The sequence below is a fragment of the Muntiacus reevesi genome, chromosome 4 (genome assembly GCF_963930625.1).
Source record: "Muntiacus reevesi chromosome 4, mMunRee1.1, whole genome shotgun sequence".
NCBI classification, from domain to species: domain Eukaryota; kingdom Metazoa; phylum Chordata; class Mammalia; order Artiodactyla; family Cervidae; genus Muntiacus; species Muntiacus reevesi.
Genome location: NC_089252.1, coordinates 108,780,240 through 108,794,647, shown reverse-complemented (window position 1 = coordinate 108,794,647; position 14,408 = coordinate 108,780,240). Strand labels below are relative to the sequence as shown.

Below are 14,408 nucleotides of genomic sequence, written 5' to 3'. Positions count from 1 at the left end.
CCTCCCGGCCTGCCTCAGAGACCAGGAAGAGAGTCCGCCCCCAGAAGTCAGGGTGAACCGGAACCCAGGGAAACCCACTGGGATTTTGGTCATTGATTATTATGACGGGAAATCCCTTGGAGGGGTCTGGAAAGGACAAGGAATAACTTATTTAGTCTACGATCCCAGAGTTTGTCTCCTGGTAGAAGAGACTGAAAATGAGACAGCGACTGTACCGAGGTTGAGGCAGGCCTGGTGGAGGCCAGAAAAAGAGACTAGTTTTCCCTGTGGCCAAATAGGGGCACTTGGAGGACCCTGCACTGCGATCTCAGGATTCTCTTAGTTGAAGATGGGGTCAGATGGGAGGGCTTGGAGCCCCTCAGGACACACCCTCTTCAGCCCCATATATTCCTCCCTGCACATAAAGACCCTTGTGGAAATAGTCACTTGCACTGAAACCTTTTCCTTCCTTTTCTGCTTCCTTTAATGGGATTGGAGGAGGAGAGAGGGAGGGAACTCAGCCTTTGTGAGTTGTTAATATGTGCATTTCAATTCTCATTTACCTTAAAATAGCTAAGGTCCAACTAAGAATGACTACCTCTTCATTACTAGTGTTATACTAGTATCTGTGAGGAGAGGGATTTTTGTAGATGGTATTTCTAGCCTCTCAGAATACAAAAGCATGTATACAGATAGCATGGTGACAGGTGAATGCACAGAGGACAGGTAAGCTGAGACTCTTGGCACATCAAGCACCAGGTGGCCGTTAAGCACAGTTGGTATAACCATGGAATTTCTTCAACCATATTTAAGAAACCTCTTAAGAGTAAGTTAGGTCTGGAACCTGGGGAGTAGTTATTCTAAACCCCAAACAACAGGTTATATAAATTACTCTATCAGCATAAACAGAAGTGAAAAACAATAGAGGATTTATCATCTATATGTAGTTATAATGACCTTAAATAACCTTGTAGTGATATGTATAAAAGTGTCTAGATTCTAAATCTATACTCTAGATGGAGGAAATTCTGCTAGTGTGGATGGAAGAAAAAAAACTCGGACTATCAGAAAAACTCGGACATACAGACCCCATAGACTGTAGCCCTCAAGGCTGCTCTGTCCATGGAATTCTCCATGCAAAAATACTGGAGTGGGTTGCCATTTCCTACTCCAGGAGATCATCCTGACCCAGGGATCCAACCCAGGTCTCTCCTGCGTTGCAGGCAGATTCTTTACCATCTGAGCCACCAGGGAAGCCCCAAACATGAGGATCAGGAATCCCATATTTACTTTATCTCCTTTATTAAAATATATAATAAAGTCTGTGATGATCCAGGGACTTAAATGTAACAATTGAAAACAATGTGTTTTAAATTTATGGATATTTGGAAAGTTTTGCTCCATTGTTCTAATTTAGTTCCCATTTACTCATCTAATAATACTTTGTATTATTTGCCAGCACTTATTATTTGCTAGGCACAATCTGTAGATTCTGAGGGTATAGCAGTGAACAAAACAGACAAAAATTCCTATCTTCAAAGAGCTTAAAACTACATTCTGGTAGGCATGGGTGTGCATGCTGAGAGACAAAATATGATAAATTAATAAAATATATAATGTATTAGGATGATAGGGTAGAGAAAAAGCAGGGAAAAGACATAGTGATGATGATGATGATGATGATGATGATGATGGTTTTGGCCTCACCACTTGGCATGCAGGATCCTAGTTCCCTGAGCAGGGAACTTGTGCTCCCTGCAGTGGAAGCTCAGAGTCCTAACTATTGGACCGCCAGGGAATTCCCATATAAGGGCTTTTGTGTTTCTTTTACTGTGACCCATTGGCTGAGATGTCCTGACCATTTTCTGTAAGATCTGTAGTGTGATACAAAATTTTCTTTTAAAAAATGTTATGTAATCAGATTTGTCAGTTTTTTTCTTCTGGACTTTTTGAGTCAAAGTTTTCCCCACTTACAGGCTATAGAGAAATTTACCAGTTTCCTCCACCCCAGAGCTTTTATGGTTTCATATTTATTTTATCTCTGATTCATTTGTAGTATTTTGTAACATATGGTGAAAGGACTAGATCTGATTTTTTTTTCATATATCTATTCAGTTATCCCAACCCTACTTTAAAATGTTTATCTCTCCCCAACAAATTTGAGATACTACCTTTATCGTAAACATATATTTCTATTTTCAGAAAGATTTATTGCTCTGTTCTGTTCTACTGGTTTGTCTATCTAATCCTGTGCCAATTTATGTGATGAGATGTGAGGAAACATCTTGCCTTGTTCCTGATTTTAGTGGGAATGTTTTTTAGTTTCTGACCATTAAGTGTAATGTTAGCACAATATTGAAAATCAACTATGCCCCAATGGAAATTTTTTAAAAAAGTATGATGTTAACTTTGGATTTGGGGGTAGATGTTTTCTATCAAGTTGAGGAAGTTTCTGTTTTTTTACTTTGTTGAGAGTTTTTATCATGAATGGGTGTTGGATTTTATCAAACGCTTTTTTGTATGTATTAATATGGTTGTATTCTTTTTCTTCTTTAGCCTGTTGATGTAATGAATTAGCAGTTCGGTTCAGTTGCTCAGTTGTGTCTGACTCTGCGACCCCATGGACTGCAGTACACCAGGCCTCCCTGTCCATCACCAACTCCTGGAGTTTACTCACACTCATGTCCATTGAGCTGGTGATGGCATCCAACCATCCTCTGTCGTCCCCTTCTCCTGCCTTCAATCTTTCCCAGCATCAGGGTCTTTTCAAATGAGTCAGTTTTTCACATCAGGTGGCCAAAGTATTAGAGTTTCAGCTTCAGCATCAGTCCTATAATCCTAATGGATTATATTAATTGATTTTCAAATTCTCAACTAGCCTTGCTTGCATCTCCTGTTGTGTATAATTCTTTCTATACATTGTTGGATTCAATTTGCTAATAATTTGATGAGGACTTTGCATCTATGTTCATGAGAGACACTGGTCTGTAGTTTTCTTTTTTTGTAATGTCTTCGTCTGGTTATATTATTAGTGTAATGCTGGCCTCATAGAATGAGCTAGAAAGTATCCCTTCTGCTACCTCTTGGGTGAGGTTATACAGAATTAGTATGGTTTCTTCTATAAATGAATTGGTAGAATTTACCTGTGAACCCATCTGGACAATATTGCCAGCTTTTAAAATGAATTTTCTTCAGTTTTCATCTCAATGATCTAGCATAGAACCTATTTATCAAGAATTATTAAAGAGAATTTGAGCTAATTATTTAGCCTATCTGAATCTTCACAAGCTTTTAAATGGGGATAACAAAATCTGCCTCACAAAATCATTAAGCTTATATTCTGCAATGTGTCTAGCACTGGGCCGAGCACATAGTAGACACTGTGAAAGTAGTACTACCTCTAACCCCTTGATTCTGTGGTCTATTGGCTTAACTTTCTTGCAAAACAAATGCTTATAAGCACACAAATACATGTAATTTTTTAGAAAGTTAGAAAACTTCAGTGTAATAAATTTCTCTAAACAAGGTTAAACTATATTAAGTGTATACCAAACTACCTATATTTGTTCAGAACTTATGCTTCATCTTATCTAGATCTATATTGGAGATCTCATATGTGTAGGTATCATTTTCTGATGCTGTCAGTGATAATGTACAATCTGATACATTTGAATGTTCTGTGGGATCAAGGAGACAAAATTTGGAAATTGGGCTTGTTTCATAAAATCCAGGCTCTATTATCATCATATGAACTGTATTATGTAGTATGTTAGACTGTCAGTGAGCAGAGTAGGAAACTGCTGTAAGAGGTGTGGGAAGACACTTTTGCCCAAAGCACTTACTCTTCAACCAGCTTCTTACTGCCCAAATTCCACAACTTTCTTGGCATTCCAATACCCTATGGACTAAGAAGAACTAGTCTTCTTGAGAAAGGTGATAGATTAAGTCATTCGTTGTATCAGGCAATGAAAGAGGGGATTATTGGTCTTTTTCTAAAAGCAGATTATTACTAGAGGTGGCAGAACAAGAAATGAGAGCAAAGGATGGAAGGCAAATTTACTTTTTTACAGGTGGCTAGGTTCGGGCTCTGATACTGGGGGGAATTTGCATGCAATTTAACTAAAAAAAAAAAACACAAAACCTATTTCTAGCGGATATGTAATGGGAATTTTCACCAACTGGATGAGAATATAACTGCTGAAATGCCCTCATCTACATATAACAGTCACTGTAAAGTAATCTTTGGAAAAGTACTGTATTAACCTTTTAAATGAATGTTCCTCTCTTTTTAAAAGGAATAATCATAAGACATGAATTTTAATGTCTGGAATATCAAAGATATGCTCAGTATTCCCTCAGGCTCTGGGTAAGTTTTCTGGTTATGTATTCTTTTTTTTTTTTTTTGGTTATGTATTCTTCTACTTGAGAGGATTGATTTCATGGAAACAGGCTCCCCTTTGTATCAGTTTATAGTAACAGAGTTACCCCGTATAACTTCTCCCCCTTCTCTTCCCCTCGCTTGTCACCACTGAAACCCCCTCATACTGTCTTCTCCCTTTGCCTATTTTCTAATTATAAAATTAATATCAATTCAGCTATGTGTGTTAATTGAACAATGACTGTCCAGCACCAGACCTAGGGACTATGAGGCCTGTGAGAGTTAGACATGGTCCAGCATCTAGAAACTCTTACCTCATTTGGAGTGATTGCTATTGAAACAGCAAGGAGCAAACTCAAGACAATGTATTCAGTTGTGTCCTACAATTTGTAGGTACCATGAAATTAAGAACCACTCCAACTGCTAACAGGGCTCATTGAAATATTGCTCCCTCTACCACTTCGCTGAGGTACTTAGATTGGTGTCCTCTAGCCATGCAGAAGGGCCTGCTATTGGCTAGCTTGGTGCGTGTGCCCCAGAAGTGGTATATATGGAGGGATTTCCAATTGTTTCTGGCATGCTTTAATCTTTGAATAGTTTCTTTTCCTCCTAACACCTTTCTAAAGATAGCAAAAAACCTGAAACATTGTTCTTTTTTTCTTCCTTGAAAAGAAAAAAAAGGCTTACAGTTGATACAGAGTAGGGGAAAAAATATATGTTTAATTTCAGATCATAGCTTGAAGATACAAATCCTACATGACTTCTGTAGGCTCATAGAGCTGTTTCTTTTCCAGCCCAGCTAATTATTCTCTTTGACCTAAGAAGGGAGTCACAGAGAGCTATTTAGCTATTTTGAGCAATGATTATGCAAACCATATTATAATATATGTGTGTAGCCCATTACCTTAGCTAATCTTAGAAAATGATTCTATGAGTCAAAATAATTTATCTTCTCTGTTCTGAACAAGTAGGGTTTCTTTTTTTCTTGTATTAATATATAATGATTCCTTTGGCTTAGAATATGTAATTTATGTGCTATCTATTTTAAATTTAACATTTGGAAAAGGAATGATCTGCCTGTGTGTTTTAATGAAAAGGATGTTTTCTTGGGTTATACAACAGCATTAAGTAACATAAACTGTTATTGAGATGTCTTTCAAGTAAAAACTTGAAGACTATATGTTTTGTCTATCCACTTATGTGCTATCTCATGTAGACTCAGTACACTGTATTCAGGTGTGATTGCATCATTATTAATATCATTATCCCCTTCAAATGTGAGATTTAGACTGGCATAGGTATCCATGGGAAGCAAATTGGGGGTCCACAGCTGGAAGTATTTAAAACAAGCAAGGATAAGACACTAAGGTGTGAAAGGGAATAATACAGTGCTTGATGGATCTTTCTGTGTGCAAATCTGAGTTGATCATATTCTTCAGTCTGTATGAGACTTATATTAGTCTGCTTGGGTTGCCACAACAAAGTACAATAAACTGGATGGCTTAAACAACAGAAAGTTATTTTCTCACAGTTCTGAAGTTTGAAAAGTCTTAGAATTGAAAGTCCTATGCCAGCATGACTGGTTTTTGGTGAAGACTCCCTTCTTGGCTTGCAGACAATTGCCTTTTTCTGTGTCTTCACATGATGGAGAAAGAATGAGAGTAAGCTCTTCGGTGTCTGTTCTTATCAGGACACTAATTTCATCAGGAGGGTCCCATCCTCCTTACTTTATCTAACTCTAATTACTTCCTAAAGGCCCTATTTCCAAAATTCATCAAAATAGAGATTAGGGTTTCAACATACAAATTTTGGGAGGACACATACATTCAGTCCATATCTAGGTCTATATTCTTTTTTTTTTTTTTTAGGTCTATATTCTGATTGTTGTATTACAGCGTCTTCTCTCCCTCTAGTCCTACTCCTTTCCTTCCCTATAGACACACATTCTAGGGGAGTTAATGTGTATTCTTCCCATTAATCTTCTACATACTCAATTACATACTTGTTTGGTATGTATGATGTAGGTTTACAAATTACGTTAATACATGAGAGAGTTCATTACATTTCTATTTTTCTTCACTCAAAATTATGTTTTTGAGACTTACCCATGTGGTTATATGTAAATCTAGTTTATTGCTTCTGACTACTGAATCAGTTATATGCATAGCTGTATTCTATTTTTAATCTGTTCCGTTACTGATGAATACATTCAACCTTTTAAAATGTTCTCTTAATCCCTAAAGATTTTATGAACTTTGATCTCCAAAATGGTGTTAAAGCCCATAATCTTGTTGTACAAGAAATAATGGTGTTAGTCCTTAATGTCTGAATTTCCATCTGATTGTTCCCAGGTTGTTGTAATCAAAATGTCTGGCATTCATAATTTCCTTCTTTCTTTACAGGTAGTACTGGCAGTATGCAGGGGACTGGGAGGTCAAAAAAAGCTAGCATTCTGCCCAGAATATTCTGAAATAATTTCGAATTATGGTTTTCATTTGTTCAGGATGTTTGTCTACTTGATGTACTTTTATCTTCTTGCTTAATTTCAGGGCCACTAAGTCGTCTAACTGGAATAACAATCAGACTGATTACTCCAGTCTCAGTGACTCCCAGTTTCTATTTGGATCCCAGTTCTGTCCAGAAAGTTCACAGACCCTGTCAACACCCTTGGACTCTGAAGTCCACTTGAGACATCCAAAACAGTCACAACAGAATTCTCTGGATGTGAGTTTGAATTCCAGAATTTCTCTGTACATGTTTCACAGTCATTACGGAGATAAACTGTAAAGATGACTTATTTTGCTGGATTATATTTTAGAATTGTACACCTCTAAGGATCACTGCCCTAAATAGATTTGTGTTTGACTGGTGATTCATTTGACTTGGTAGTCTGAAATGGAAAACATTTATATTTGCATTTTCTTCTATTACTAAAGCAACACAGAACATTTCCAGTACTTTGAGCACTCCTAGGGTGTGCCAAATATTACATGACATTTTCTAAGGCTTGTCATATTATTGTTTGTGAATATTCAATAAGAAAAGAGAACTTTAGAAAAATAGGGACAAAGTAATATAAATATATTCTATATGGACATTTTTTTCCCTAAGAAACATCAGATGTTTTGTGGATTTTAGTCCGTTATACACATTAACTCCTTGAATAAGGAGATGAGGATACTGAGGCCTAAGTTGATGAATAAGGGCCAGAAAGTGTGAAAGTGAAAGTCACTCAGTCATGTCTGACTCTTTGCAACCCCATGGACTATACAGTACATGGAATTCTCCAAGCCAGAATACTGGAGTGGGTAGCCATCCCCTTCTCCAGGGGATCTTCCAAACCCAGGGATCGAACCCAGGTCTCCTGCATTGCAGGTGGACTCATTATCAGCTGAGACACAAGGGAAGCCTGAGGGCCAGAATCTCTTGATTTTTTGGAGATCAGCTTGTTTTCTTTTGTGAATCAAAAATATATATATATATATATATATTTTTATTTTGGTCTAGAACCAGATTTAACTTTATACACAGACTTAACTGCATCAGATAGACTTAATACAACTAGGTCACTACTGTAACTTAGTAAGGTATGCTCTGAGATAAGCATTTTAGTACAAAAATTGGTACCCAGTGATATGAAGGAGTAAATGTACTACCTGAACATTTCAGAATAAGTTTTGCTTCAGAATGCAGGAAGTGGCTTACCATGTACCATTTACATTACATGTCAAACTTATCAGTAAGTCTAGCTCATCAGCAACTGAGCAACAACTTGAGTTAAACTTATTAACAAAAACTTTAACACATTATCTCAACACAGCATAATTTTCTGTTGTTCCCTTTAAACTTATACAATTGATTTTAAGCCATTTTAGCTGACATTTTAAATATCTCTGGGCTGGTAAGGCAGAAATTATATTAGTAAAAAGAGTTGCTTTTCTTTAATATAATTTTCTGGTGCATATGAAATAAAAAGGAAATACTACATGCTGCATTGGATTTCAGTATTATAGTTTGCACTTAAGTGTAACTCTGCTTTGTGTAGAAAATAGTGAATGCTATAAATATTTTTATGTGTATAATGCTATGATGTTTTTCTTTTCCACTGAACAGAGTGAACCTAGTATTTTCACAAAGTACCAAACAAAACCCCAGCTGCTTGGAGGAGAAACAAAAGATGGAGGCTTGTTTCCTCTTCCTTTGTCTCTTGGAAAACCAAAAGGCCTCTTGGAACAGTTTGAGGAGAAAAAGAAAAGTGCAAAAGACAGATGTGACAGGTACACAAAAACCTTTCAAGTGGATGAGACAGCTTCTCTTTTCTGAGTGAAAGAGCAAATGGAATGTCAGTAGTTAAATAAATCAGTTTCAGCATGATAGCATTCTTACTTTTACCACTCATCTAGTAATTACTCTTCATTTGCTTTCCTAGGCTGCCATAGTTTTGGTGTGTCTGAATATTAAGCTAAAGGACTTCTTAGAGAAATGCAGTATTCAAGTAATGTTAGGTTCATTCTGCCTAAAATTCTGTCCTTTTTTTTTCAGATCAGAATTAGGAAGTTAGCTAACATTTGTTTCAGGGTCAAGAATATAGCACATGAATTCTTAAATCATAGTTTAGGCTGACTTTCTCACTTTGAAATGTTGGTATTTTTAAATATATAGCCTAAATTTTATACATATTCTTATTTGTTTTATATATATATATATAATATATATAAGCAAATTTAGGACTACTACATTAATTTGTAAATAAATAAGTTAAAGTCACTGAGGAAATTAACTTGTTCATTTCTCCATAGTAAGTTATTATCAGGACATCCTTAGTTATCACAGAAATTGTAATCCCCAAGCAGAAATATACTTTATTATTTCTGTAATAGTAAAGATGTGTCATTTAGCATCACCACTAATACTTCCATGTTGTTTTTGTTGTTGTTCAGTTGCTCAGTCGTGTCTGACTCTTTGTGTTCCCACAGACTGTATGTAGCCCACCAGGTTCCTCTGTCCATGGGATTTTCCAGGCAAGATTACTGGAGTGGGTTGTCATTTCCTTCTCCAGGGGATCTTCCCGATCCAGGGATCAAACTCATATCTCCGTGTCTCCTGCATTAGGAGCCAGAATTTCTTAAAGAATTCTAGATTAGGAATTCTTTAAAAGATTAGGTATATTCTCCACTATATACTTATATTCCTTTAGTGAGAAAAGCAAAATACTCTATTTGAAGGGTTTGATTTTGTTGGTAAGTAAACACTTCTCAGATGTTGACAGATTTCTTTCCTCTAGGAATATAGGCTCTAGGATTCATAACAATGGTACAGTACTACTGATGAGCAGGCTCTCTCATCTTACTGCTTCAATAAATTAGTCTTAAGTTTTTTGTTCTCTGGGCTTTTGGATTATATTATTTTGTTTGATCACAATTTCTGTAGCTTAAAAAACTTTTGGAAGCATTAAGTTCTTGATATTTCCTTCTTCCCTCTCTCTTTCCCTCCCTTCCTTCATTTCTTTATTTCATATTTCATTTCCTTTGCTTTTTTTGTAGTGAAATGAGTTTATTTATTTTCTTTTCCTTTTTTTTGGTTGCATGACTTGTGGGATGTTAATTCCCAGACCAGGGGTTGAATCAAGGCCCTCGGCATTGAAAGTGTGGAGACGTAACCACTGGACCACCAGGGAATTCCCAGAAATGAGTTTCTGTTAACAATTATTTACAAGATGGCAAAAAATTATAGTATTTATACAGAAAGAAAAGATGATAAGGACACTGAAGATTATCTTTTCCATTAAAAAAATTTCAAGTTTATGATATTGATTTAAACGCTAAGCAGAAAATCATAATTTTCATAAATTCTGGTAAAAACAAACCCCATTTTAGATTGCTATTTTCTGTCCATAAGTGCTTGTCAGAAATGTGATGAAGAGTGAGAAATGTTTAAATGAGAGACAGAAAGTATACCATTGTAAATTTGGAAGCAGAAAAGTGATAAGGCATGGTACAGAGTTAACATAAGAGATGCTACTAATCAATAAAACATGTATTTACATATTGTGTTTTGAAAGTACATTTTTTCCCAAATGAGTAGAAAGAGCATATGAGGTTAAAAAAATCTCAAAAGAAGCCTTACTCATTCACATTGCATTTGTTATAACTCTTTTGATAGCAAATAAACTAGCCTGGATAAAAAGGAGGCTATATTAGCTCTCTGAACCAATCTGGGAAGGACAGGGAATGAAACAAAATCAGAATCTGTCTCTTTTCTGTGCTTCTCTCCCCATCTATGCTTCATTCGCTCTTCCTAGAGACCAGCTTCCTACTAACACAGAAAAAGAGACTCTCACCCCTTAGTTACAATTTGAAAATCCTAGTGAAAGCTTCTGATGGATTTATTTATTTGGTTATTGAGGGGTGAGTAAAGAGGGGGATGTGACTTGAAGTTCTCATCATAATCACTTATTGGATGCAACAAGAAACAATTCTCCATTAGAGGTGGATGCTGGGCATACCAGACAATGGATGTTCATTACCCAGATTATTTTTTTTTAATCAGTTATGTTTGAGAAAACAGATTAGTCTCATAACTAATGAATAACCTAAGGACCACAAGGAGATTATAAAACGAGCCATATTCTTTCAAGATTGGGGATCACCACAGTGAAATCTGTTCATTCACTCACTCAATAAATGCTGTGCTAGGCTCAATAGGGCACACTGGGGATCCCAAGGGGAGGAATAATGGTACCTGTCTTTGAAGTTCTCAGTCTTGTTTCAGAAACAGGTATATGATGGATAAATTAACAAGTGAGCCAGAGTTAATAGCTGTGAGCAACAGAAATAACTATTTAAATGAACAAGGAATTTATTAAGAGGGTATTGGAATGGCTTCTGGTTCTGAGTAAGACAGAATAAGCATACAACATCCTATTGCTCCCACTGAATGCAAACAAGGCCTGATGGTGTGTGTGTAGCATCTGAGGGCTCTGAAAAATAAATAGTAGCATGTAGATTGAGGAAGGGAACTTGAATTTGAAGTATGATAGCCTAGCGTCAAGATTTCTGGGGTTTTGTTTTTAACTAAAATGTAAGATGTTTGCTCTGTGACAGACACTGTTAAGAAAATGAAAAGACAAGCTACAGACTGGAAAAAATATTTGCAAACCACATTTTCAACAAAGGACTTGTATCCAGAATATATCAAGAACACTTAAAACTCAACAGTAAAAAAACAAGCAACTGAATAAAAAAATGGGAAAAATTTTAGCAGACACTTCACCAAAGAAAATATTTGGATGGCAAATAAATACATGAAAAGTTTCTCAACACCATTAGTTATTTTGGAAATACAAATTAAAGTCACAATGACATTACTAATATGAGTAGATGATATTACTACTCATCTATTAGTGTGACTAAAAATAAAACAGACAAAAATTGACAATACTGGGCACGAATATAGACCAAATGGAAATCTTGCTGGTGGATATGCAAAATGATACAGCCCCTTTGGAAAAGTTTGTCAGTTTCTTACAAAATTAAATGATTTACTATCTGCCTCTGCAGTTCTACTCTTAGGTATATATCCTAGATAAATGAAAACTTATGTTTTCATAAAAGTCTATACAATAAAGTTTATTGTAGCCTTGTTCATAATCATCAAGAACTGGGCACAACCCAAATGTCCTTCAATGTATGAAAATAAACTATGGTACATCCATACAATGGAACACTACTCAACAATGAAAAGGAATAAACTATTGCTACACAACAACATAGATGAGCCTTAAAGGCACTCAGTTCAGTTCAGCTCAGTTGCTCAGTAGTGTCCAACTCTTTGTGACCCCACGGACTGCAGCACGCCAGGCTTTCCTGTCCATCGCCAACTCCCAGAGCTTGCTCAAATTCATGTCCATTGAGTCGGTGATGCCATCCAACCATTTCATCCTTTGTCATCCCCTTCTCCTCCCGCCTTCAATCTTTCCCAGCATCAAGGTCTTTTCTAAGGAGTCAGTTCTTCGTATCACATGGCCAAAGGGTTGGAGCTTCAGCTTCAGCATCAGTCCTTTCAATGAATATTCAGGACTGATTTCCTTTAGGATTGACTGCTTTGATCTCCTAGAAGTCCACGGTGCTCTCAAGAGTCTTTCAAAGGCATTATGCTGAAAGAAACCAGTCCAAAGACTATATGCTATATAATTCAATTTATATGACATTATGAGAAAAGCAAAACAATAGGGATGGGTATTAGGTCAGTGGTTACCAGGGATTAGGGGTGTGGGCTGGTCTTTACCACAATGAGACAGCCTGAAGGATTTGTTTGGGGGATACTGTCTTATATCCTGGTTGTGGTGGTTGTTACATGAATCCGAAATTTGTGATAAAACTCACAGGGCTGTGTACACACATATATACAAACTTCCTATGTTAATTTAAATTTTTTTATGTGTTAAACATTATTGAAAGATATTAAGTAAAGATATTGAAAGATATTGAAAAGAAAGATATTGAAAGATATTCATTTTATTAGTTAGGATTATGTTCAACTGCACTGACATATGTACTCTCATTCTCGTAATAATAATAGAAGTATTTAAAAGATGCTTATTTTTCTTTAATGCAAAAAAATCATCCTGAAGTGTGTGATTCAGGGCTAGAATGGTAGTTCCATAGACCTCATGGCTCCTTCTAGCAGTGTGGATCTAGCAGATCCCTAAAGTATGATCCCTCTCAGTCCTCACAGTGCTTGGAGATTTTATATCAGATTTCCAGACAGTTGATGGATGAAGGAAGGAAGAAGGGTATTTTCCGTTGCCTTTAGGATTTTGTTTTTCTTGGTCATGCCATGTGGCTTGCAAGATCTTAGTTCCTCAACCAGGGGTTGAACTTGGGCCAACAGCAATGAAGGCATGGAGTCATAACCACTGGATTGCCAAGGAATTCCCTAGGATGGAATGTCATCTACCTAGGTGGCAGGGCGTGGCGGGTAGAGATTAGGAATCCAGTTTGCAAGGAAGAAAATGAGGCCAATTTAAGTTTCTGCCAAAGTCATACAATTGCCAACAACTACCTACCATGGCCAACTCTCCAAACGAAGTCTCAAAGTCAGGCCCGTGCAGACTCTGCGGCCCACTAGACTCTGCCCAGAGTGCAGTGGACCCTTCTGTCCATTGTTGCCAGTGTAGTCCACTTTCATCAGTCCCATGGAGCTCCATCTTTCTACTATGATAGCCACAGCCACCAGAGAAAGAGGTCACAGTGTTTTTACCCTGACTCCCAATCTGACAAGGTATATGTGAAGGGAGAGCTCAAGTTCAGGAAAAGCTCAGAAAGCAAGCTCCTGGCATTCTCAACCTCAAGAGGAGGAAAGGGACTCTGCTTCTTCCCAATATCCCTAATCTGAGGAACTCCTCAAACAGTAAAGAGGATCAGATGGAGAACAACCTAAAATAAAGAATCTAGACTTTTCACTCTAAGTACAAATTTGTAAATGCTGTAGTAGAGGTTTCATCCAAATGCTTTGGGAGCCCTGAGGACAGGCTTCCAGCTCTGACTGGGGGCGTGAGGAAAAACTCCATCCAAGGGAGCACATCTAAACTGAGTGGGAGTTTTGGGCAGAGATCTTGGGTCTGTCAGATTCTCAAGTCTGCCTCTGAATCAGCTTACTCTGTGAACCACCATTAACACTGTTTTATATAACTCTGCCCTATTTTTGTATACTTTCAAAAATAAAAATGGAATTGTTTCCTATGGATTATTTTCAATCTGTCTTTTAATTTAATATTTAATGGTTATATTTCTATTTCATCTATAAAATCATTTTGGTGGCTGCATTGTGCTCTTTTATATGGATCATTTAGAGGGTTAGGTTTTAAATGTTTAATACATATGAGAATTGCCAAGAATATACAGTGAGGTAATGATAATCTTTCAACAAATGATGTTGGGAAAACTGAATCCCTATGCAAAACAATGGAAAAGGATCTTTTTTTTTTTTTTATGCATGCTGACTTTCTGCACAAAGGTTTCTCTTTATTCATAACATAGGCAAAGTTATT

The 14,408-nt window shown here is 36.7% G+C and overlaps 1 protein-coding gene across 1 annotated transcript in view; it reads left to right on the top strand.

Moving 5' to 3' along the window:
- Window positions 1–4,289: 4,289 nt before the first annotated feature.
- Window positions 4,290–14,408, top strand: part of IHO1 (interactor of HORMAD1 1) — a 21,198-nt gene continuing 11,079 nt past the window's right edge. The window contains exons 1-3 of the mRNA XM_065933708.1: window positions 4,290–4,345; window positions 6,907–7,081; window positions 8,471–8,634. Of these exons, the coding sequence (XP_065789780.1) occupies window positions 4,290–4,345; window positions 6,907–7,081; window positions 8,471–8,634 (395 nt within the window). The remainder of the gene's footprint in view (window positions 4,346–6,906; window positions 7,082–8,470; window positions 8,635–14,408) is intronic.